Source organism: Carettochelys insculpta, chromosome 5 (genome assembly GCF_033958435.1).
Source record: "Carettochelys insculpta isolate YL-2023 chromosome 5, ASM3395843v1, whole genome shotgun sequence".
NCBI lineage: Eukaryota > Metazoa > Chordata > Testudines > Carettochelyidae > Carettochelys > Carettochelys insculpta.
Genome location: NC_134141.1, coordinates 11,007,781 through 11,030,034, shown reverse-complemented (window position 1 = coordinate 11,030,034; position 22,254 = coordinate 11,007,781). Strand labels below are relative to the sequence as shown.

At 45.3% G+C, this 22,254-nt stretch overlaps 1 protein-coding gene across 4 annotated transcripts in view; it reads right to left on the bottom strand.

The window, feature by feature from the left end:
* Positions 1–22,254, bottom strand: part of PALM2AKAP2 (PALM2 and AKAP2 fusion) — a 350,798-nt gene that overhangs the window by 179,744 nt on the left and 148,800 nt on the right. For 3 of the 4 annotated variants that reach the window (XM_074994658.1, XM_074994660.1, XM_074994661.1), the window contains exons 4-7: positions 20,140–20,254; positions 18,756–18,777; positions 10,398–10,499; positions 4,336–5,028 (exon numbers count right to left, since the gene is read on the bottom strand). In XM_074994658.1, coding sequence (XP_074850759.1) covers positions 4,336–5,028; positions 10,398–10,499; positions 18,756–18,777; positions 20,140–20,254 — 932 coding nt within the window. The remainder of the gene's footprint in view (positions 1–4,335; positions 5,029–10,397; positions 10,500–18,755; positions 18,778–20,139; positions 20,255–22,254) is intronic. The other variant, XM_074994662.1, reaches the window with a different exon arrangement.

Genomic DNA, 22,254 nt, shown 5'->3' with positions numbered 1-22,254 from the left:
AAAACCTTCACCAAAGAATAAATGGACACAGAGCAGACATCTAGAAACTCAATACAGATAAGCCAATAAGTGAACACTTCAATGGAGTGGGCCATTCTGCTAAAGACTTGAGAATTTGTGTCCTAGAGCATAAAGAACTTAAAAATAGATATTAGAGTGAGAAATTTGTGAATTGGAGTTCATATTCAAATTCGACACATTAACATGTGGTGTGAACAGAGACATCAATTACCTCATGCATTACAAGGACTGCTTCCCCACCTTTGATGCTTGTAATTATCTCAGGCAGGACACTTAACATCCCCCCTCCCCTTATCCCCCCTTCTCCAATCCTAATTGATTTGTCAGGTTTTATTGCAGTTTTTTTGGTCCTCTGTACTTATAAATGCCAGTCTGTACTGGAAATGAGATTGATCTGATGAAGTGGGTCTGGCCCATGAAAACTCATCACCGAATAAACCATTTTGTTAGTCTTTAAAGTGCTACATTTCTGCTGCTTTCCTTTGCTTTGTGTCTGTTTGTCCACATATTTCTACAGGCTGTAGAACAGCGGTGGCCAACCTGTGGCTCTGGAGCCACATGTGGCGCTTTAGAAGTTAATACGTGGCTCCTTGCGCTGGTGCCAACTCTGGTGTGGAGCTACAGGTGCCATCTTTCCAATGTTCTAGGTATTTTGGCTGCTCAACACTCAACTCTGCCCTAGGTCCTGCCCCCACTCTACCCCTTTATGGTCTAGATGCATGGTGTCCAACACACTAACCACTAGCCACTTGTGGCTGTTGGGCTGGTTGGTGTGGCCAGTTGGCTTGAACAAAAAATATGTTTTCAGAATAATGTGGCTAGTTCTCTGCATCAGGAGTCACTCTAGTGGCTCCAGCTTCAGAAGGAGTTGGACACCACAGGTCTAGATAGTGCTTGGTCTTGTCACGTGCGCAGGGGAATGGACATGATGACATCTCAAGGTTCCTTCCAGTTCCACGATTCTGTAATGCCCCAAGTCCCACCCATTCTTACCCCCACCTCTGAGCCTGCCACATCGTCTCTCCTCCCTCTTTCTCTAGAACCTCCTGCACCTTGCAAAACAGCTGTTCGCAGTGGGGAGGAGGCACAGGGAGCGAGAGGGAAGCACTGATCGACAGGAGGTGGGAGCTGACAGGGGCTGCTGATGTATTCCTCTGTCTCTTCGGCAATGTCCATTGGTAAATGCTGGCTCCTTCTCATGCTCATTTGGGACACCCCAGATATAGCATGTCTAGGGGTGGAGGAAAATAAACCTACGCTGAAGCTCAAAGAAGCTGCAGAAGCACTATTTACATTCATTAGCTTATGTTAATGTGTTTGGAGTCTCGCTGTAGGCTGCCGTTTAATGGAAAGTCGTTAAAAAGAAAAAGCTAACAGCCAGATGATGGTATGAACTAAAAGTATTAAGTCTGGCAGTTGTGGTAAATTGGTATAGCTGAAGATCTGGCCCTATGAATTTAAAGGGAACATTTTTTTTTCTTTTCCCTTTATTCCTCCCAGTTAGGGAAACAGTTTTGGTCAAGAAGTTAAAAAAAGAAACAAAATGAAAAAAAATCCAACTAAAAAGTCATGGCTTTTCTATTTAAACATTGGCCCATTAACTATGATGTCTGCGTGAATGACAGCAACACACTGGCCTTTAGAGGCATTAAATATTAGTTGCACTAACTGAACAGCAGCTTTTTGGCAGTATGGGAAGTAAAAGTTTAAGGCTTGTGCTCTACTTCTAACCAATAAAGACTCACTTCTCTTTTTCTCATACATCTGTAGCTCCCCCGACCATGTGATTATAACAGCGCCTGAATCCCACTTAGGTACATGCATGTCCCAGTGTGTCTGGACTTTCCAGGTAATGGGCAAAAAAGATCATGTGATGAGGGACCATGTGACTAAAGATGCCTGCAAGGAGATCTAAGGACAGCCTCGGTGAGTTCTGAGTGAGACTTGAGAGTGATCAGCACCTCTGAAAAATGAGGCTACAAGGTTTGCAGGAGGGAAAAGATAGCCTCCACTCATGCTGTCCCAAGCATGGGACCACCACAACCTTTTTCCTGATAAAATGATGGAGACATAGACTAATATCTTGTAGAAGCCCAACAATTCATTTAGGCTGTGATCCATATGCTCACTGAGGTCAATGGCTGTGCACTAAGCTTTACATCAGGCCTGTACTATAGACCCAATGTCAGTCGTGAAAATGTCAGCTGCTATGATTTCAGCAGGAGCCAGGTGTTTGTGGCTATCTTTATCTAATCTCCACTTGCCTTTCACTAAGGCAACTAACTGGACAGCTGTCCAATGTTAAAAGACGCTTGCCATTAATGGCTAAGTGGTCTAGCATAATAAGTCCCTGTGTTTTTTCCTTTCCTTTCAATATGTCTCATAAAATAGCTACCACAAACAAGTGTTTCTTATGGCACAGAAAGAAAATAGTTCAGAGCAAAAACTGTGCAATCAGATGTTAACTCAGCAAAAACACCATCCAAGAAAGAGTTGAAATGTCATAGAAACCACCACAGCTTGGAAAGACGGGTTTTCGGTGGGTTTTTTTTCTTTTTTCTTTTTCCCCTTCATTTTTTGTTGGGGGTGGGGATATCTGGCAATTTGACACAATCATCAAAATTGAAAATATTTTACCACCAAAAATTATAGGTGCTGCTTTTGATCTTGCTTGTACTGGGGTAGTGCCCACAAAGTCAATGGCGTGAAATGTGCATAAAACCAGTGCAAATAAGAACCAAGGGCCATAGCTTTGTCATGCAAAGGTTGACTTCTTTTGCTTTGTACATAGTAGAATTGAAGAGTCAAGACTTTCAGAACCAACCAGTGATTTTGGGTGCTTTAGAATTTTGGATTCTCTGTTTGAGAAACCTGTGAAGGGTCTGAATTTTCAGAGGGAAGGTAAACATTTTTTGAAAATCAAGTTGCTTTAAGGTGTCTCATATTAAGTGAACACCCCAGCCTGTTCTCTTCCCCATTCCCAAATGAGGCATCCAAAATCACCAGTCACTTTTGGAAATCTTGGCCAAATCAACATAATCCTGCCTTCTGAGAAATCTACTCAATCACTGCTCCAGTCTGTTTCCATGGGAGCCTTGTCTGAGTAAGATGGTAAGATCAGGTCCTAGGTTTGCAAATGTATTGGTGTATCTTGAGTACATGTATCAAGAAATGCTTCTTTGAAAGGAAGTACACAGTGAGAACCCATACCTTCTCCCATTGAGATCAATGGGTGTTTTGCTACTCACTGCCTAGAAAGGTGGTAGATTCTCCATCCCTAGAAGTTGTTAAATCTCAGCTTGACAAGGTCCTGGCTGGGCTGAGTTAGTTGGGGTTGATCCTGCTTGAAGCAGGGGACTGGACTAGATGACCCCTGAGGTCCCTTCCAGCCCTAGGATTCATTGGGAGCAAGATCAGATAGTAAAATTGTTCATGTTTGTAAGGGACAGAAAAAGAGCATCTCTGATACACCAGCATTCAGCAGAAAAAATCTTATGAATAAACATAGGGAGAGTTACTGAAAGGCAAGTAATTAAATCAGTAACTACATTTCACTTGTGGTGACAGCTGGATGTTTTGATGTCAAGGTAATTTCCACTGTAATTTAAGGAGATAAAGTAGATGCACAATACTGTAATCTGGAAGATTTATCTAAGGCAAAATCATCATATGCAGTTTGATAGAAAGAATAATTAAGGTCCACTTTTGGTTTTACCAAAAAGTAGAAATAGCCTACGGCATTTTTGAAGCAACAGAATGAGCCCCAAAGTCAATATAAAACAAAATGATGCAAATATTTTGAGAAGGGTGTGTCTGGGTGTCAACAAATTAAAATGATCTATGCTCCTTCCAGGCAAAACAATCTGTACAATAATGTGAAAATATAATTCTTTTAAGGCTCCCCTACTGTGGAATTCAGACTCCCGCAAAACACTGGGAATCTGATCAAAACTACCAGATATATAAAGTAAAATATAAAAAAGAGTTTTCTATATATATATATATATATATATAAAACCAAATAAATGTGAAAATGTTTGTTCACTTCTCCCTTTATCTCTCACTCTAAAAACTTAAAAAACAAATTGCATGTTTGGTGAGAAAATAAGATTCATGCGGGCATCTTCCTGAAGAACTAGAAACCAAAGCGACCCATCTGCAAGGCAATGGAAGCATTCCCTTCCAGCTCACAGTATTGCAGTTAGCAGTACAGTGGGGTCAAAGTAAGTGATGGAGCAGGTGCTGCTCAGAACAGGGAAGGAAGAAGTGGTCACATGATTATACAGCACTGACATCGCTTTTTCTTTTGTGTACCTGGCACTGATTCCATGGGCAGACTTTCTTCCTTCCCCTCTGGAGAGGAGGGCTCTGTAGTGTCAGACACAGGCCTTCCGGAGACCAGTTCGGCTGCATTTCCATCCATGGTAGATATGTCAGTCACCGTCTTCTCTCGCAAGGACTTCTCATCATCTTCATCGATAAGGACCAGCTCGGCCTTGATAGTTTCATCATAGCACAGGACTTTTTTGGTCTCTTCTTCATCCTCAATGTTTTGGTAACCCATAAAAATCATTGTCACTGGTTGATCCATGCCTGCCTTCTGGACTTCATCTCCAGAGATTTTTTCCTGGTGTTGAGGATTCCCAGAACTCCCTTTGCTAGGCTTATGGACCATCTCTAGTTTTGCCTCTTTGAAGAGCATTTGTTCCTTCACATGGGTAAGTTTTCCATCTGCTATCACATTCCTAGCTGACACAGTCATTTCTCTTACACTTGATTGTCCGGCTTTCTGTATAAGTTCATCTACATCCTTTGAGCTTAATTTATGTACTCCATTTTCTACCACTGTGCTTCCAGAGTGAACCTCATAGACCACCTTGGTACCATCATCATAAACTTTGAATCCTCTTTGATGGGTCCCCTCTGGGCCAACAGGTGATGCAGAGAGAATCTTGGTCTCTCCTGTCTGTTTGTCTTTTTCCACATTAATTTCCATGGTGTACAAAGCTTGAATAGAAACAAGAGAGGAAGTGCATGTTACAACAAAAAAAGCCAGTGAATTGTTAATTGCCAAACAGACAGAGAAAACCACTGAGCCCATTTCCTATGGAGCTATTTCGAAAGAGTCAAGCGTTCTACATTAGAAGTGAGGTGCACACTGTGAACAGAGCTGGTTATTGCAATATGATGCTTGGTGTAATGGATGCGAGGCACTCCTCTAAACGAGAAATACTCTTCCAACTAAATCTGTGTAAAAGAGGCTCCGGTCAATTAGAAGCGTGAAGAGCATTGAGGTTATGTGGACTCATGGTGTATGTTTGACAAAATGAGATGACAACATGCAGGTCTACCATAGCCTTTCACCATTGTGCTAGCCTCAGGCTCCAGGAAGAACTGATCTCAAAGCTCCTGAATGCCTCCTCATAAACAGCTGTTAGCAAATTTTGTTTGGGAATGAATAAAACAGGTTGTTTTATTATTTAATACTTTCTTCTATATATATGACTTTTGTGCACAGTTCGCAAAGCACTTTCCAAAGCTTGGCAGTTATCATTACCCTCTGCTGTGTGGATGAGGCACAGACCACAAAAATGATATGCCCAGCTTGCACCTCTCTGGTTGATGGCAGAACTAAAAGTAGAACCCAGAGTTCCTGGCTTCCCATCCACTCCTCTGTCTATGGGATCAGTAACTAACTTAAGGAAGTTAGGTGTGCTTTTCAACAAAGTATATCACAGAAGTACCCATTTTGATCCTTTTCATGGGCTCCTAAACATTGTTTTAAAAGGGGAGACAATATAGAGGTTCATGTGATTTCAAAACTTGACTAAGGGGTAATATACACACATGGTTTCCAGACTAACATGGAAAACACTCCCCAGCACAACAGAGTTAAGAATGGGACACTAACAAGAAGAAGGTTGTGATCACCACCAGCTCCCTCTCAAATAGATCTATCCATCATTCTGAAAGACGATTGTGGTGCAAACTTGTGCTTGATTTTCAAGATTAAGGTCTCCCAGCTTGTCTGAACACGACTAAATGACTCTGCTAAAGTGCTCCTTATATGATGATGAAAATATTTGGTCTCCTTAGAAGATACAAACACACACAATTAATAGCAGTTACCACAATGGGAGCGATCAGCAGCGGTTATGAAGCTTACCACACTGTCTCATTATAACTCCAACTCAATGGAACACAATGGAATTCTGAGGATTTCTCTTACTAGGTGAGACAGTCACTTACTGGTGAATACAACCCTTTCCCCCATCGTTAATTTGTCCATTAGCTGTGCTGCATTTTCTAGGAGGGATATTCGATACACTCCACATACGTTTTTCTTCAAAATAATGGTCCTATAAAAATTACTCAGTGTGGTTTCAATTTTTCCCCACTGTTGCACAATATTATCAAGCATTTGTTTAAGTTCCTAGGGCCAAACTCTGTTAAATGCTTAGGGAGCATATACTACTGTGCATAATAGACCTCTCTCTGCATACCTAGAGAAATCTGCTACTGCCTTACACACTTTTAAGGCACTTTGAGCTGTGCACCATGCATCTGAGATTCCAGCTAGCAAAATTTTGCACAGTTATATTAAAGGTGTTCTATATCCCTACTGTCTTTATGCAGTGGGGCACTCTCATTTTATTTGCTTTTTATGTATTGATTTACATCCCAGGGCTTGGTCAGTTTTCTCCCACCCTCCCCCTCATTTTCCCCTTTCCCCCTGCTTTTGCTCAGGAAGATAAGAGCTGAGGTTGAAGGAGGGGTCGGGGGAGGAGGCTGCTCATTCTTGCTTCTGCTACATGGGATTTCTCGAATGAATTTGCCTTACAAGTTCACCTTTCTGCCTAGTGCCCAGCAGGTGAGCAGGACATCTATCAGAAGCAGAAATTCCTATGGCTTATTAAAGCAGGCCTGCCTGTAGCTGCTCAGCGCCCTTATGAATTGTTAGATTTGTGTGTGTGTGTGTGTGTGAGTGACACAGGGGTGTGTTGTGGAGTGTGTGTCACTACTTCTCCAAGAGGGAGTGCAGCGAGTCTGGCTATCTCCTGCTCCTGAGGGCAATCCATGGTTGAAGACTGGAGTGTGTTTACGAGCTCCTCAAATCTTTCTTGAGGTTACAGTGCATGGGCCATCACTTTAACCTGCTGTATCACTGCCCAGTGTTAGGGAGGGCTCATGTGCTACTCACTGTGCCATAACTGGATGGCTGGAACAAGAGGTCTCTTGCTTCCCGCACTCGTGTGAAAGCACAGCAGAGGGCTGGCGTGGAGTCAGCTCTGAACATTTAAAGCAGAGCCACCGTTTGTAATTCCTTCTTGCTATTTAATTGTCTGGTTGGTTTTATTCCTCATGCATCTTTAGCGATGTACCTGAGAAGTAGCATGTTTCTGTCGCTGGTGTTGTCCCCACTTTGGGATCTCTGACAACAGTGTTTCTAAAGTCTTGTCTCCGTAGTTATTATGTGGAGCTTAACTCCAAGTTCCAGGGACCTTAAGACGATTAAGCAAAAGAGAAGCAGAGCCCCGCTACTACTGCGCAGGAACTTGCTTTGTTTTGGCTGTGATTTCTGAGAGGCAGTGTCATCTAGGGCTTAGGGCAACCTGTGACTCATCTAGCTGGCAGGCGGCAAGACAGTTTGCTTACGCTGAGCATCCGCAGGCACATCCCTGGGGCTTGCTGCTTCCCGCAGCTCCCATTGGTTGGGAGTGGAGAATTGCAGTCACTGTCAACTGCAAGGGGCTGTGTGTGCAGATGCTTCACATAAACAAACTGTCTTGTAGGCTGCAAGTTGCCCACCACTGGGCTAGGGCCTGGGCCTGGGCCTAGGAGTCAGAATCTCAGGGTTCCTTTCCTGGGTCTCTCCTGACTTGGTGTTTGTCTGGCTGACATTGGGCAAGTTGCCGGACCACCCTGAAACATCCAGGATGTTTGTGAGCAAACCTGATGGTGCTCAGTAATATAGGAGCTGCTGTCGTTTTCAAAGGATGTGTCAGTTTCAGCTGTGAGGCAGTTCATTTTTTTAACACAGAATTGGGGTGCGCTATTCCTAGCCCTCCGTGGCTGGCAAACTCAGATGAAGTGAATGGGAGTTGTACCTCCAGAAGGCTCAAGGATGAGGGCTGGCATCTATATCTGATCTGGCAGGACCCAGAGGCTCCTAACTTTTGGAAGAAGGTCTCTAGAAATACAAGTAACTATTGATTTATCCACATTTGGAAAGAGTTGCAAGATGCATCTCTTTGTCCAGATGTCCAGTCTGGATTCACAATGATCTCCTAGGCATTCAGGGTCAGAGTTTCAAAAGAATTTAGAATATGCACAACAGTGTCATCAGTGATCATTTAAAACACTAGTTGGAAGGAGGGAATTGTTTTCCCACTGCTCATCTGTGATAGGTTATGGCTACATTAGACTTGGAAAGTCAACTGCTGATATGCAATTTTAGCTATGCCACTTGCATAGCTAAAATTGATTTATCCATGGTTGACTTCCATGACTTTTCACATGGCAGAAGGTTGACCTTCCTTTGACCTTCCTTATTGAGGAGTATGGAGTCGACATTGACCCTTGGGAACGTCATTTCACACATGCCTGAGTGGGTCAACCTTCCGCTGTAATGGGGCTCTAGCATTAGAAAGTTAAAGAATGTTGTGGCTATCTCCTTAAATTCTAAGGCACTAACCTGGGACCTTCTTTTCATAGTTACATATTCTTTTATTCCCTTCAGATTCGTTAGAGGATGTCACACCAGGGACCCTTACATTAGTTAGCTCTTACACACAAAAGAAGTGTCAATGATTTGATTAAAACTACTCCTGTGAGTAAATCCCACTGGTATGAGCACATATTCCACAACTGGACCCTTTGTAAGCAGACTCTGGCTGAAATGATTACCACGGGAAACGGAGAACAAGGAAACTTTGCTAACTTCTGTTTTTGTTAATTTGCTGGCATATCAAATGGGAAACTAGGAATGCACTTTCAAAAGATGTTGAAAAATAAACCAACACATGATTAATTTTTATCTTTGCAGTGCTTATCAAACAGCAAAAGGCACAATTTATTAATATGCAGTGTTTAAAATACAACTGTACTTGGGGAAAAAAAGAGCCCGAATGAATGTAAGTATGCTTTCTTTTCAGGTTTAATTACTATGTAACCTGATTTAGTGTATCAGAAGACAGATACCAGAGGACATCTGAATGAACAATGTTTCTGCCTATTAAGTGATCCTCAAATCAGGGCTCGCAAATCTGATACTTTTTAAAAAGAGGTTCTCAGCAAAGTTTAAACTTGTAATAAAAATGCATCTGTTTAGTGATCTTTGACTGCACGTGCTACTTCCTTTGTCCTTTAAACTGTCGTGATGCATTGAGTCCAGTTATCCAAGAACGACACAAGCAGGCCTAGCTTTTGGGTCGTATTATGGAAGATATCAGAGACGATTCTTTTCATGTTTTTGATACAGTGGACCTAGAAACATACCGGCAAATGGTGATGTATGAATCTGTGTCTAAGGTTGGTCAGATTTAGCACTGGCTGGGCTTTCTGAGTGTCTTGCAAAGAGGAGCTCAACTGAAATGAGGTGTCCCATTTGTGGACAGCACCTCAAACCACCAATGAAGTAACTGGACCACCAATGTACCATCTTTTGCTATTGCTACTCCGGGAAGGCAATGACATACTGAGCTGTGTATTGGCATCAGTGCATGACGCATATGGTCTGGAACAGAACAACAGTGAACATATAAGAGAAAACAACCTTGAGACTCTTGTTCATAAATTGTTCCAGTTTAGAGACAAATGGAGGCTGAAATTCTGTAACCTCAGCCTAAAACATAAAGCCACCTGCCAATTTCTTTCCCCCCAGCTTTAAGAGTTAAGCACTGAGTTGAAATAAACAGCATCTTGCTGTTCTGTAAGGTTTTGTGCACATTTTGAGTTGTGGGTTTGTGTCTCCTTCACTTCAATGGCAGTTGTGTTGAAGCAGAAAGGTGCGATCATAGTGGCCTAGATTCCACATATCTGCATCAGCAACAGAGAGGGAGCCGTGCTAGTCTATATATTATCAAAACAAAAAGCAGTCAAGAGACAGAAAGAGCATCAGGCTGAATGTTTCCATTAAAAAGAAATCTGCCAAGTGTACAATGCTACTCTTTGGCACTCAAAAGGTATGTGATATAAATAACTGACTCTGCAATTGCTTGTTGCTGCTCAAAGGGCCCTTGACTTACACACAGATTAAAAATCACATGATACTTCCCTTACATTTAAACTACATCTGGGCACCAGTCCCATGAAGGTATATACATACACAGAAATGTGTGTCTAAGGGATAGAATACAGAGCTCCTTGAGACTTACCAGTTATCCTGCTCGATCCGTCCCTCCCAAGAACTGGCTCTGTTGTTCTAGAGTAGAGAGTTGGGAATTCAGGGATCTGGGAGTAAATGTAATTTACTGCATCTGGTGTTGGAGAACAGGAAATACAGTTAGACGCAGTGTTATGAGCCACAGCAGCTTCACTGCTTAGACAGCAGAGTGTTAACTTATCAACCCGAACAATAGACATCAGAGCTTTAAACTGGATAACTGGAACAATGTAAACAAAGTGCAAAGTCACTGGTGTGCGATTACTGTTCAGTAAACTAGCTGAGGTAGGAGGGACCATGTCCAGATGACTTAAACTTTGGGTTAGTTGCACACACCAAACTGTTTGTCAGGAGCTTCTGGATTTTATTAGGTCAGTGACTACAACAAAAAAACATGCCCCATGTAATGGGTAGATTAAAGAATGCTTTAATGACAAACACTCCTATAAAATGAAGGTTAAAAACTCTAGAGGTAACTGACTAATCAAATTGCATGAGAGACCAGCTCCTTTCTGTCAGTTATTTGGTGTACTTCATAGGTTGGTGAGCTGACATTTGGCTGAAGTTTACCTGTATAAGAAATAGCCTTTGTGCTGTTTGATCCCATGGTTACTTGACATTCAGTGGACACATCACAACTTGCATTTCCACAATGCCATCTTGCAGCAAAAGCTCTCTGGCCCTCAGTGACACGCTCACAACTGGGCAGCTGCCTTACTGGCTTGTTGAAATGGGACTGGAAAGGGGTCAACAAATATTGACTAAGCCTCAAGGCAGTGCTGCTGGGAGGTATTTATTTATTATAAATGGGTAGACTAAGGGTAGGTCTACACATCAGCCTTCTTTTGAAACAAGCTATTTCAGAAGAGCTCTTCTGGCATAGCTTATTTTGAAGTAATGCTGCTACACACAAACCTGCATTTTGAAATAGCACTCGGCTAAGAGTAAGGTAAGGCAAATTTCTCTGTCCTTTTAGAAAAACTCTAATATTGATCATCTTGATAAATAGGATTTTTTGTATTGTCTGTGCCTTCCAAACACAACCCTTACAGGTCTGGGGATTAAAAATATAGATGATGATATTTCCTCTAAGTCTGGTGTGTAACAGTCTTGTTAAAACAATGAATGTGGGGTGAGGGGAGAGGAGGCTTTGGTCTCTCTCCCTTGCTGGCATGCGTGTCAAAGAGCTGGGAAGGTTTGCTCAGTGTATGTGTGGACCCAGGCAGGAGTGGAAGAAAGCAGGATTAAGAATTCACTGTGTGGCAACTTCACCTAGCTCTGTGTGCACAGACGTGGGCCACACAAATCCCATCACAGCTGATGGTAATCTCAGGCAAAAGCTGAAGCCCAAAAGGGGTATGAAGATGGAATGACCTTCTGGTCCCTGGAGCTGCATCTGCGCTAGGACCGTCAGGACGTGTTATTCAGGACAGGGTGGTAAAAGTGCCTGAGCCCTGAGCTGACACATGGGACATGCACTAGGGGTCACACGCATCCCCCAGGGCCCACCCTCCCCTTAAACTCACTGTCAGCTCCGCTTCAGGTGAGTGTGGGGACAGTTCGCCCCTCTCCAAGTGGTGCAGCTCCAGGGGGGGCGGTGGGGAGAGGACGGCCCTGAACTCACAGGAAGTGGTGTGATGCTTCTGGGGGGGAGAGGCAGGCAGGGGCAGGGAAGGGTGGAGAAGCGGCAGAAAAGAGCGGAGGAGGGGGGCTTGGGTGGAGGAGTGCTGCCAATGGGCACAGGGCTGGTGCCCTCCTTGGAGACCTCCTCATCAGTCTCCCTGGCCTGAGGCTGGTTCACCTTACGGCCTCTACCACCTCTGGGCTCCTCAGTGAATTATAATGTATATCACAGAGTGACAGCCTAGACGTGGGTCCTCCACCTCTTGGAGGAAGCATCTTGTGTGAGGAAACTTCCACTGCTGCTACTCTAATTGTATCCACTGGGAGTGTAAATGGAGAATTAGCCCAGGCTGCCAATCCAGCATCTGTCACCCACACCCACCTTCCTCAGGGAAAAGCAAGAGCTAGGCTGGGGAACCGTGCTTCATTTTGCTCCCCAGTGGGAAAATATAACCCTCAGGAACTGGCCTTTTTGTTTTAGACGCACAGTGCCTTCCGAAAGCTCTTTTGTTTTGCTGCAATAAGGCCGGAGAGAAACAATTATTTAGGGTACAGTTCGCTGAGCAATGGACAGCAGCAGCTGCTCTGTCTTTTACAAGGCTTCTTGCCTTTGGGCAGACTCAGGGACAATTCCTTTATGCAGTTGTTCTGGGAAACTGCACCAGTGAGTTTCTGAAATCTGTTTTCCTCACACAGAACTGCTGGCTCTTACTATGTGCCAGAACATGAAGCTGTCTGTGCTGAAGGCAATGGAGAGCCCACAAATAGCTGGTTGCCCAGGCTGTGAGGGGGAGGGTTGGAACAGAAAATTGGATATTACGACACCTGCTTTGCAATTTTTTTCTCTGACTGTAAATAAGGGTACTGGGCAAATCACTTCCTTTTGTTGTTTTGATTTTCTCACCTTGAAATATGGGAATAACTATGAGCCTAATGAGAGAGTGCTATGAATGTTAGCTAGGTTTATAATATAATAATAATATAATATTTATATTATATGGGAAGGACGTTAAACACTGTGCATCTGGGTTTACAAGTATCAAAGACCAGGATGAGACCTAAACTTGAAGGCAGATTATTCCACATCTGCTACTGTGAAAGCCGCACTTCTTCCTCTGAAGCAAGTGGGACTGGCCACCATCCGAGATAGACCATTTTAATTGCTAGGGTGGATGAGACCGATGTTCCTAAAACAAACGGAAGATATAAAGAACTATGTTGTTATAGTAGCTCATCTGTGCTGCCACCTTGCTGTATGACCATGGTCACATCCCTTAACCTCTCCTTCCTTGTTTGTTTTTACTTCATTTCCAATCTAGCAGCTCTCCACTCTTCCATTTATTAGCGGTAACTTGCAACACCCATAGGCTGCATCTACACAAGAAAGTCCTTTCGAAAGATTTCTCGAAGAAAGAGCCAATGGTGTGTCTACACACAAGAAGCATTCTTCTGCAAGTAAATCAGAAGCATGTGGTGCTCCTTTCGAAATCCCTCTTCCTTTCCTGTTTCAGGAAAAGTGGCCCCTGTTGAAAGCTGCTTTTGAAAGAAAATGTGCAGACGCTCCACAGGGCTCTTCTTTCGAAAGAACAGTCTTCATTTTTGATCCCTGGCCTGTTCTTTCAAAAGAGTGGGGGCTGTGCGGACACTCTCTTTTGAAAGGGCAGATCACTCTTTGGATCCGCTTTTGTGTGTGTGGACGCTCTCTTTTGAAAGAAGCTGTTTCAGAAGAGATCTTCCAGAAGAGCTTATTTCAAAAGATCTCTGTAGTGTAGACGTCGCTATAGCGTCACAGAAGTTGTGCTTACTGTTCTGCTGGTTACAAAATCAGCTTGCAGTGTGCTTGGTAAGAACACATATGGGCAAAAGATACTAAAGCCCAGTTCACCCTTGATGTAACTCAAGTCCAAGGAGTCACACCAGCTCTGGGCATGGTTTGTACGAAGTAACTACTCTCCGTAATCACAGCCTTACTGAGAGTGATGGAATCACAGTATGCCTAGCCCAGCGCTACACTGCGTCTCCAATGTCTATTTCAGCATTGGGCAGCGACAGCTGATGCATTTTGCAGCACATCTCCTGCTGCGTTTAAATGAAAGGCTTGTTGGTCCTGTAGCAGTGACGTGCCCTGAGCCAGCCACAGGATGGCAACGCAAAAGTCAGCATCTGACAGGCCTGCTGTCTCCAGCCCTGTCATTTTCCTTGTGCTCTCTCCCACAGGCTGACTTGAAGCAATCAGTCAAAGTGCAGCTACACTGCAGGAATCGACAATGTGGGCGTGATGTTTATTTGCCTCAGTGACTCAGAGTTCAAAAATGGACATTTTCAAATAAAAAAAGAGATCTTTTTCCATCCTCCTGAACCACACATTCAACCTGGATTTCCTTTGAGTCTTGAGACATTGTTATATAGCCATTTTTCAGACCACAGCAACATTTGAATTAAAGACCAACAAGGCCAGTGTCACAGATGGAAAAAACATGGATGTGCACAGAGCAATTTATTCTCTGGTTTATGGACTCTAATTAGGGCCTGGATCCTCTGTGCATATATCCCTTCATCAAGGTCCTACCAATCCATGGGCTTTGGGGCATTTCAGTCCCTTTTATGCATCCATTCTTGCACCTGATGAAGCGGGTCTTTGCCCACGAAAGCTGATGCTCCAAAATATCTGTTAGTCTATAAGGTGCTACAGGACTTCTTGTTGTTTTTGAAGATACAGACTAACTCGGCTACCCCTCGGATATGAGTCCCCTTTTTGTGGCCCATGGCGCATACTTGTTTTGTTGGATTTTGGTTTGGTTTAGCGTGGGCATTGGTGGCGTGTGCTACACAGGAGATCAGACTAGATCCGTGTTTTTTAAACCTCCTGAAACCACGGAGCACCAACCAATAATGCTTTTTATGCAGAACACCTGTGAAAACTGATTTTTGCTCAAACAATGACCTTCACTCATTCACGCTTTGGTCGTACCGCATGTGCTTTCTCGAGGAGGGCAGAAGACGAGAGGACTCAGGGTTCATTTGCGATATCATATGTAGGAAAACCTGCTCCTTGCTTGTTAGAGTTCAGAATGTAACGACAAGTAGCAGAAAGGGTGAGGGCCAACACCAGGCCTGCTGCCAGAAGGGGGCAAAGTGGACAGTTGACCCAGGGTCTGGAAATTCAAAGGGGCCCAGAGCTTCTGGCCACTGCTGCTGGTAGTGTGGTAGCTGCGAAAGCTGGAGCCCCAGGTCCCTTTAAATTGGGGCTGAAGCACTGGAGCTTGTCACTCTGCGTGGCTCGGAAGACTGTGGGGGAGGGTGCGCCTGGGACTTTTTGGTGGAGCTAATGGGTGGGGTGGGAGGGGCTGCGGCAGCCTGTCCAGCCGGTGGTGCTCAGAGCACTAGTTGGCTCCTGGCTGCAGGTTGGGCTCAGCGCCCCTGTCAGCTTCTGGTCTTGGGGCAGCTGGGGCTGCTGGTGGGGCTTGATGCCCCAGCTGGCTCCCAGCTACAGGCGCTGCCAGGGTCTCTGCAGCTGGTGCTGCCATCAGGGCTGGGCACCCCAGCCATTTCGCAGGCTTGGGGCTGCCAGCCACAGCTGTTCTCTGGTCCAGCAACATCCATTGGCCTGCCAGGTGAGAGATGCTGCTGGATGAGAGCGTTCTGGACAAGGAAGTCTGAACCTGTACCAATTCAGCGATGAGTAGCCAGCACCAGTAGCCGGAGGCAAGTTACTGCAGATGAACGACAGGGTAAAACACGTGCACCAGCCACCATGGGTGTTTAGTTCATCAGGAGCCGTCTGGCAAGGAGTAACTCAATAAAGCTTTGGCTTAACACACTAATGCAAAGTTCAGTCTATTTGGGACATAGAGTCCATAAGCTAGTTATTACTGTAGACACATCCATCAAAGCAATCTTCTCTGTCCGTGAGCCCTTATCACACACTGAATACACTTACTCTGGGAAGTATTTAATGAACAGACGTTATTAATCTAACTGAAAAGTGTCATTTTATGTAACCATTTCTGAACACGGTGAGAGCACGCCGCGCAAAGGGGGAGTGCCTCTACAGGGTGGGAAAGGCATTTACAGCATCTGGTAGCATGTGGCAGAGGGCAGCGATCTGAAGAGTGTATGAGGCCCTTCTGGCTACGTAAGTTATTGCTGGCTTTCATGTTCCTGGCATGCATAGAGAGTCAGCTGCAAGTTTTCAGATGGAACGTTCTTCTATTAGACAATGAGGAATTGTGGAAAGAGAAACATTTCAAGGGAATACGTCTATTTCCACTAAGTCTTTCACGGAAACCAGGTGTCATGGAGTGGGAATGGGCAGTCTGGCCTAGTGGTCAGAGCCAAGGGCCAGGAGCTAGATGTCAGAGCCAGAGTCAGGAACTGAACAGCACGGGAGGGGCTAACAGAGGAGTGCTGAGGGCAGAGCAGGCACAGGAGAGATTGCAGCTGTGGGCATAAGGCTGAGCAGCCGCTGGCGGGCTTATGGGCAGGTCTGGTGGTGCGTACAGCACCTGACTGACTGAAAAGCAGTCAGGATGTTCAGCTGCTTCCTGGCACCAACCACTAACAGAGACTTGTCTTGTTTCCTGTCAGCTCCCCAGCCCGCACACCTGCTTCCCCCGAGCTCTCTGGCTCCTCACCAGCCATGGCTCCCATACAGACTGCCAGCAGCCAGAGCCACCAGAGCCTCTCAGCAGCCCGCCTGGAGGTCAGCCAGGAAGCCTGGGCTTCCTGGCTCTGGAGTTCTGTAGAAGCCTGACGCATCAGGCAGCTGGGTCCCCGAGGAGTCAGGCACTGGGCAGCCCATGGAGCATGCGGCGCAATTCTTTTGAGGGTCTCCTGACACACAGAACGTACCAGGCTCTGTCTCTCGCTCTCCCATGAACATTTCTGTGGTTTTGACCCATTTGTCCCAATTCAGGATGAATATTTTCAGAATCATTGAAACTTTTCACCGGAGTGAGATAGCTTCCCAGCCAGCCATGCAAGCAAGCACTTCATGAACTGAGCAGGAGCAGGGGACGCACCCTAAAGGTGCATGTGTGAAGGTTAGGAGGGGACCCACAGGGGTCTGCATCATGGCCCTGACCCCCAGGCTGCCTCATCGTGAAGGCCCCACTCCTGCTTGTGACTCTCCAATCCCTCCCTCCGTCCCTTGTCCTTACAGATAGTAAAAATGGGACAGCCATGGCCCCCAGACACCCACAGTTCCAGTACTCTTGGACGTGGAATTCCATAAGCCTCATGGAGTTCTTTAGAGATCTGTCCTCTTTCTGAGAGCAATCATGACTTAAGAGAATGGCCAGTATGTGTGTAAAGACAACAATCCTGGTCATTGGCAGGTGGGATTGGACCTAGGACCTTTGTGGCCAAAGCCATAAGCCTCTACAGTATGAGCTGTAAGACAGCTGGTCCTCAGCTAAGGCTATAGAGAAGACTTCAATCTTTCTTGTCAATGGCCACAGTGCCTCTGGGTTACACACCTCCCTCAGCTGAGGACGTATGCCCCAAGCTTCTGAGACCTCCCAGCAATTCATGCTGGAAAAGTCCCCATTTGTAAAGCCAACACTGTGCCATCAGGAGAGATTGAACCTGCAACCTTAAGGGAAAAGGCCAGAGGTTTCTACCTCATGAGCTAGCTCCTAGCAGATCACAGAGAGCAGACTTCACTCACCCTTGTCAGTGGTCTCAGTGTCTCCGGATTATATGTGAATGACATATGATTTGGTCAGCTGAGGCTAGGTAGGTGACATTTTTGTCACATGCTGCCTGAAGGTTTATGTTTATGTGATCAAGCTCAGAATATTCACTGGGATCCTGCTCTTCTTAAAGTTATTTCATCGTGTTTCAACTAATGGCATTTGCAGTCAATGAGACAGTGAACGCTGATGCAGGAGGCAGACGGAAAAGCAATTCTAGGGTGATACGTGATTGGCAAAGTAAAAGCACATTTTTCCCAAGAAAACACAAAATGGAGAAAGCATGACAGGGAAGAGTGGCCACGTTGGGCTTGGATGGAACAGAGTGTAGAGGAAAAGCTCTCCTCTTCACATCAGCACCAGCAAAACCCAATCCATCCCATGTCAGCAGGGCCTAGATAAATCCCACTGCTCTAATTACAGCCAGATTCACTTCAGGTTGTCTCTTTTGCACCCTTTTCAACATCTTACAATGAGGATCACATAGAGTTGGTATGTACAAAACATCATTTCTTGAGTCTTCTAGGATTCTGGGTTACCAAAAAATTAAGATTCTTCTAGGGGAAAATATTCTGGGAACAATAGACATGAAGATCTGCAGCTCTATTTCAGGATGTGACAAGGGAGAATTTGTTCCCCATGAGTTTTGTTACATATGTAGTAACCAGAGGCACTGAGACCTCATCTGGGGTGAGTGAAGTCTCTGCTCTATAGCCTCAGCTAAGAGCCAGTTGGCCTTTAGCTCACATGGTAGAGTGCAGGGCTTTAGACACTCTGCTTGCAGGTTCTGTCCCTGGGGACAGCAACCCATTTCTGTTGGCGTTACACATAAATGCATTGCAAAGCTTATTGTACAGCGGTACTGCAAATTGTACGGGGGCATTAATTATACCAAACAGAAGAGCACCAACAATGTTTCCAAATCATAACAAACAATAATCCCCATTCCGTAACCTGTAGCAACACGTTACATTTTATCATTACACCTTGCCAGTTCAAACAGTAGATAAAAGCAGTGGTAGAGAGGCGCTTACCGCCATCCTGGTGTGAGACGCTCTGTGAAGACAAAAATAGGGGGAAATCGGTTAAGCCATCACGCAGTGCGAAGTCTCCGAGTTTTTCGTCTAGAATTATATTGGATTTGCTGTGCACCTCCTCGAGGTGTGGATGTGGGGGAAGGAGAGAGGAGGACTACTGAGTTCTAAAGCTATGTCTGCACACTCAGGTGCTATGTCTGTGTGCCTGGGGACAAGGTGGGAGGGGGACCTAGCTCCCTGGTCATGGAAGGGGCAGGGCCAAGGGCAGAAGGGGCGAGGCTTAGGGCAGTCAGCCCTGGGGCCCCCCTCCCATGGTCCCTCAGGCAGAGCGGCAACACAGCATTGCTGCTGCTGCATTTCAAAGGGGCCTGTGGCAGCTGCAGACTTGCCCTCCTCGCCATTGGTGGGCCTGCTCCTATCATCAGCACATGGGGAATGTACCTCTACATGTTCCAGTGAAAAGCAAGCTGTGTCCATGTCATGGTGTGTCACGAAACATGTCAGTGAAAGGCTCTGGCGGGGGGAAACACTTGGACTTCCCCAGCTGTCTCCCTGCAGCCAGAGCCTTCCCCCAGAGTCTTTCCCTGCAGTGGGGAAAAGCTCCACCCCAGGACACTACACTGCTCAAAACAGCAGCGTAAAGGGAGAGCTCTGGCATGGGTGAGTTAAAAGTCACACAGAGCATGTACTCCCCCTCCCAGGTGTGACTTTCCTCCCCCATGCCGTGTGTTGCCAACAACGCTGCTAGTTACATCAGTGGCAGGAGGGGCTATGTGTGTACATGTGCCAAGAGAAGTGTACCTCAAGGGGTGACTGTGTGATGCACGGGTGGGTCGGGGGGGGATTAGTTTCATTGACATGTCAACACCTGCTGGTCAAGGTGGAAGCAATATTCAAGAGTCTGGAATGGGAGCTGGATCCTAGCTCAGCTCAGGTGGAGGACAAAGGAGAGAGTCCAATGAAGCTGTGAGCAGGAGAGACTGACTGGCTGTTTCTGGTCTGCCCGACGGGGTGGGCATTTCTCTCCAACCCGATTTTTTACTATCTGTCGGCTAGCTCTTTAAGGAGGGCTGCAGGACTCCTGTACTTTCACTCCAGTGACACAGTGAGAACCCCGCCACCGGTCCCCAGAACACCAATGGTACATCCTTAAAAAAAAAGCCTGGGAAGTCCCTCACTCTTTGGAAAGGCAGGTGAATAGCAAAACAGCCTGGCTTAGATAGAGGACATAGAAAGCTCTGGAGTTTTTTGATCTTGCTCAGATCATTTAATACATTCTCCACAGCTATTCTCCTTCCCACTGTGCAAAGGCCCATCGCACCACAGGTGCTGCTTTTCATCAGTATTACACCTTGGCTTTCTGAGGCTTCATTTGCTGTACCTTTTGGAAGTCCTCAAAGGATTTCTCGGTCTCCTTCAGTTTCTCCAGGATGATTTGCTCTTTGGCAGATATCTGGGATTCTTCACTTTCTAGCTTCTCTATTTCTTGTTCTAGCCTGGAAGACACAGAAAAACCATCCATCATTTATTTTAGTAGCATACTAGATATTTGAAAGCGGCATCACACTGATAAGTGAGCACTGGCTTCCGAGCTGCAAAGGTATAATTGGGATCTTAAAACTTGTCAGGATACAGCTGGAGAGTTTTGAAATATGGTTCAAAATGGTTTCTTGGCAAAGGATAAGACTCAAGGGAAGACAGGGCTGACAGCATAAATCATAGAATCCTAGGACTGGAAGGGACCTTGAGAGGTCATCGAGTCCAGCACCCTGCCCTCATGGCAGGACCAAGTATTGTCCAGACCATCCCTGATACACATTTATCTAACCTGTTCTTAAATATCTCCAGAGATGGAGAGTCCACAACCTCCCTAGGCAATTTATTCCAGAGTTTGACCACCCTGACAGTTAGGAACTTTTTCCTAACGTCCAACCTAAACCTCCTAATAGTAAAGATCGTCTAGGAATTTTGGGAGTATTTGACTGTTCTCAGAAGATTTGTGGTTTCATTTAACACTCTCCACTACCTGTTCCCTTTCCTGGGCACACATTTCCATTTTGGAAATCTCTGTAGGTTACGTATGTAAACTTGCCATAATACTTGGAGGAAAGATCTCCAAAGCGTCCCACACCATAAAGGACAGAGCGTGAAGCCACTGTTGGAGGTTGGCAAGGATGGAGTCTTTATTGGATACGATTCTTGGTTCCATCTCTCTACCTTTTTCATTGTTATTAGATGGTAATGGGGACAAAACCATACCTGCCTGCAGGTAATACAGGGGGCAGAACTTTATCTGCAGGCAGGTAATACAGAGCTGCTTAGAAAAGCCATGGGTGGTGATTCCTACAGATGCTAAATACCCACAGCCTTCATTTATTTCACTCAGTTGTATCTGCTCAGCAGTCTTCAAGTAGGGTCAAAACAATTTTACATTGTAGATATATAGGCCCAGATGCTTCATGAGTGTAGGTCAGCCTAAATCCATTCATTGACTTCAGTGGTTTACACCAATGAAGGATCTCGTTCAGAATTTTTCTGGAGATGATGTAGGCTAACTTAGACACAAAAGTATCATTTTTCCTGCACCATCTGTCAAACCACACTGAATGTTTGATTTGAACAACAGCTGATATTTTGAAACAGGGATGTCTACAGTTCAGAAATCTCATTGGCTTCAGTGAGAACTACGGCTCCTCAGCACGTCTTATTCTGCTGCTTCAGTGGGGGTGTAGGACTCTCATATTAGGCACTCACATCTGCAAGCAATGCTCCGTTACCAGGCATGTTTAAGACTCACAGATAGATATTTGAATTCCCTTTACCTTGTGGCCTGATGAATTTACATTGTGGAGAGGGGTGCAGACCTAGCTGAGATGTTCTTTTGGTGGAGTAGTTCGGTGGCACATATTTTGCAATTCTGCTTTCTGCCAGCCAAATGTTTCCAGGTGGTCTGGTTGATAGGGGTCAAGAATGTGCCTCTGACAAAGCCAGAAAACTGCAGTGGGAGACTTAACTCCTTTCCCTTTTAAAACACAACAAAACGGGTCAATCTATGATCCCACTGAAGTCCAGGGAATAAGGTGCTGCTCAAGCATGAGTAACCATATTTTAATCCGGGCTATAGACAGGTGTGCGCCTCAGTACCTGGACACCAGCTCACATAGTGGAATAAGAGGTTTGTCATGGCTGAGTCAAGTTGGAGGAGAAAGTTTGTTTCAACCACAAAAAACCCAAACCAACCTCCTCCAAAGGCCCTAAACAAAACACGACCCTCACAAGCTTTTGCTCTGACTTTCTTTTATTGCTTAAGGAGCTGTTTCAGTGTCACTGGTTTACTCCTTGATGTCTTTTCCCCCTTCCTTTCATTCTCTCCCAGAGACCCTACTGCCTTCATGCCAGACTGCATGCCTGCTGCCCCAGTTAAAAGAACAGTCAGTCAAATGCAACAGCAGATCAACCTTTTTCTGATAGCTCATATTGTTCTCTGGTTTTTAAA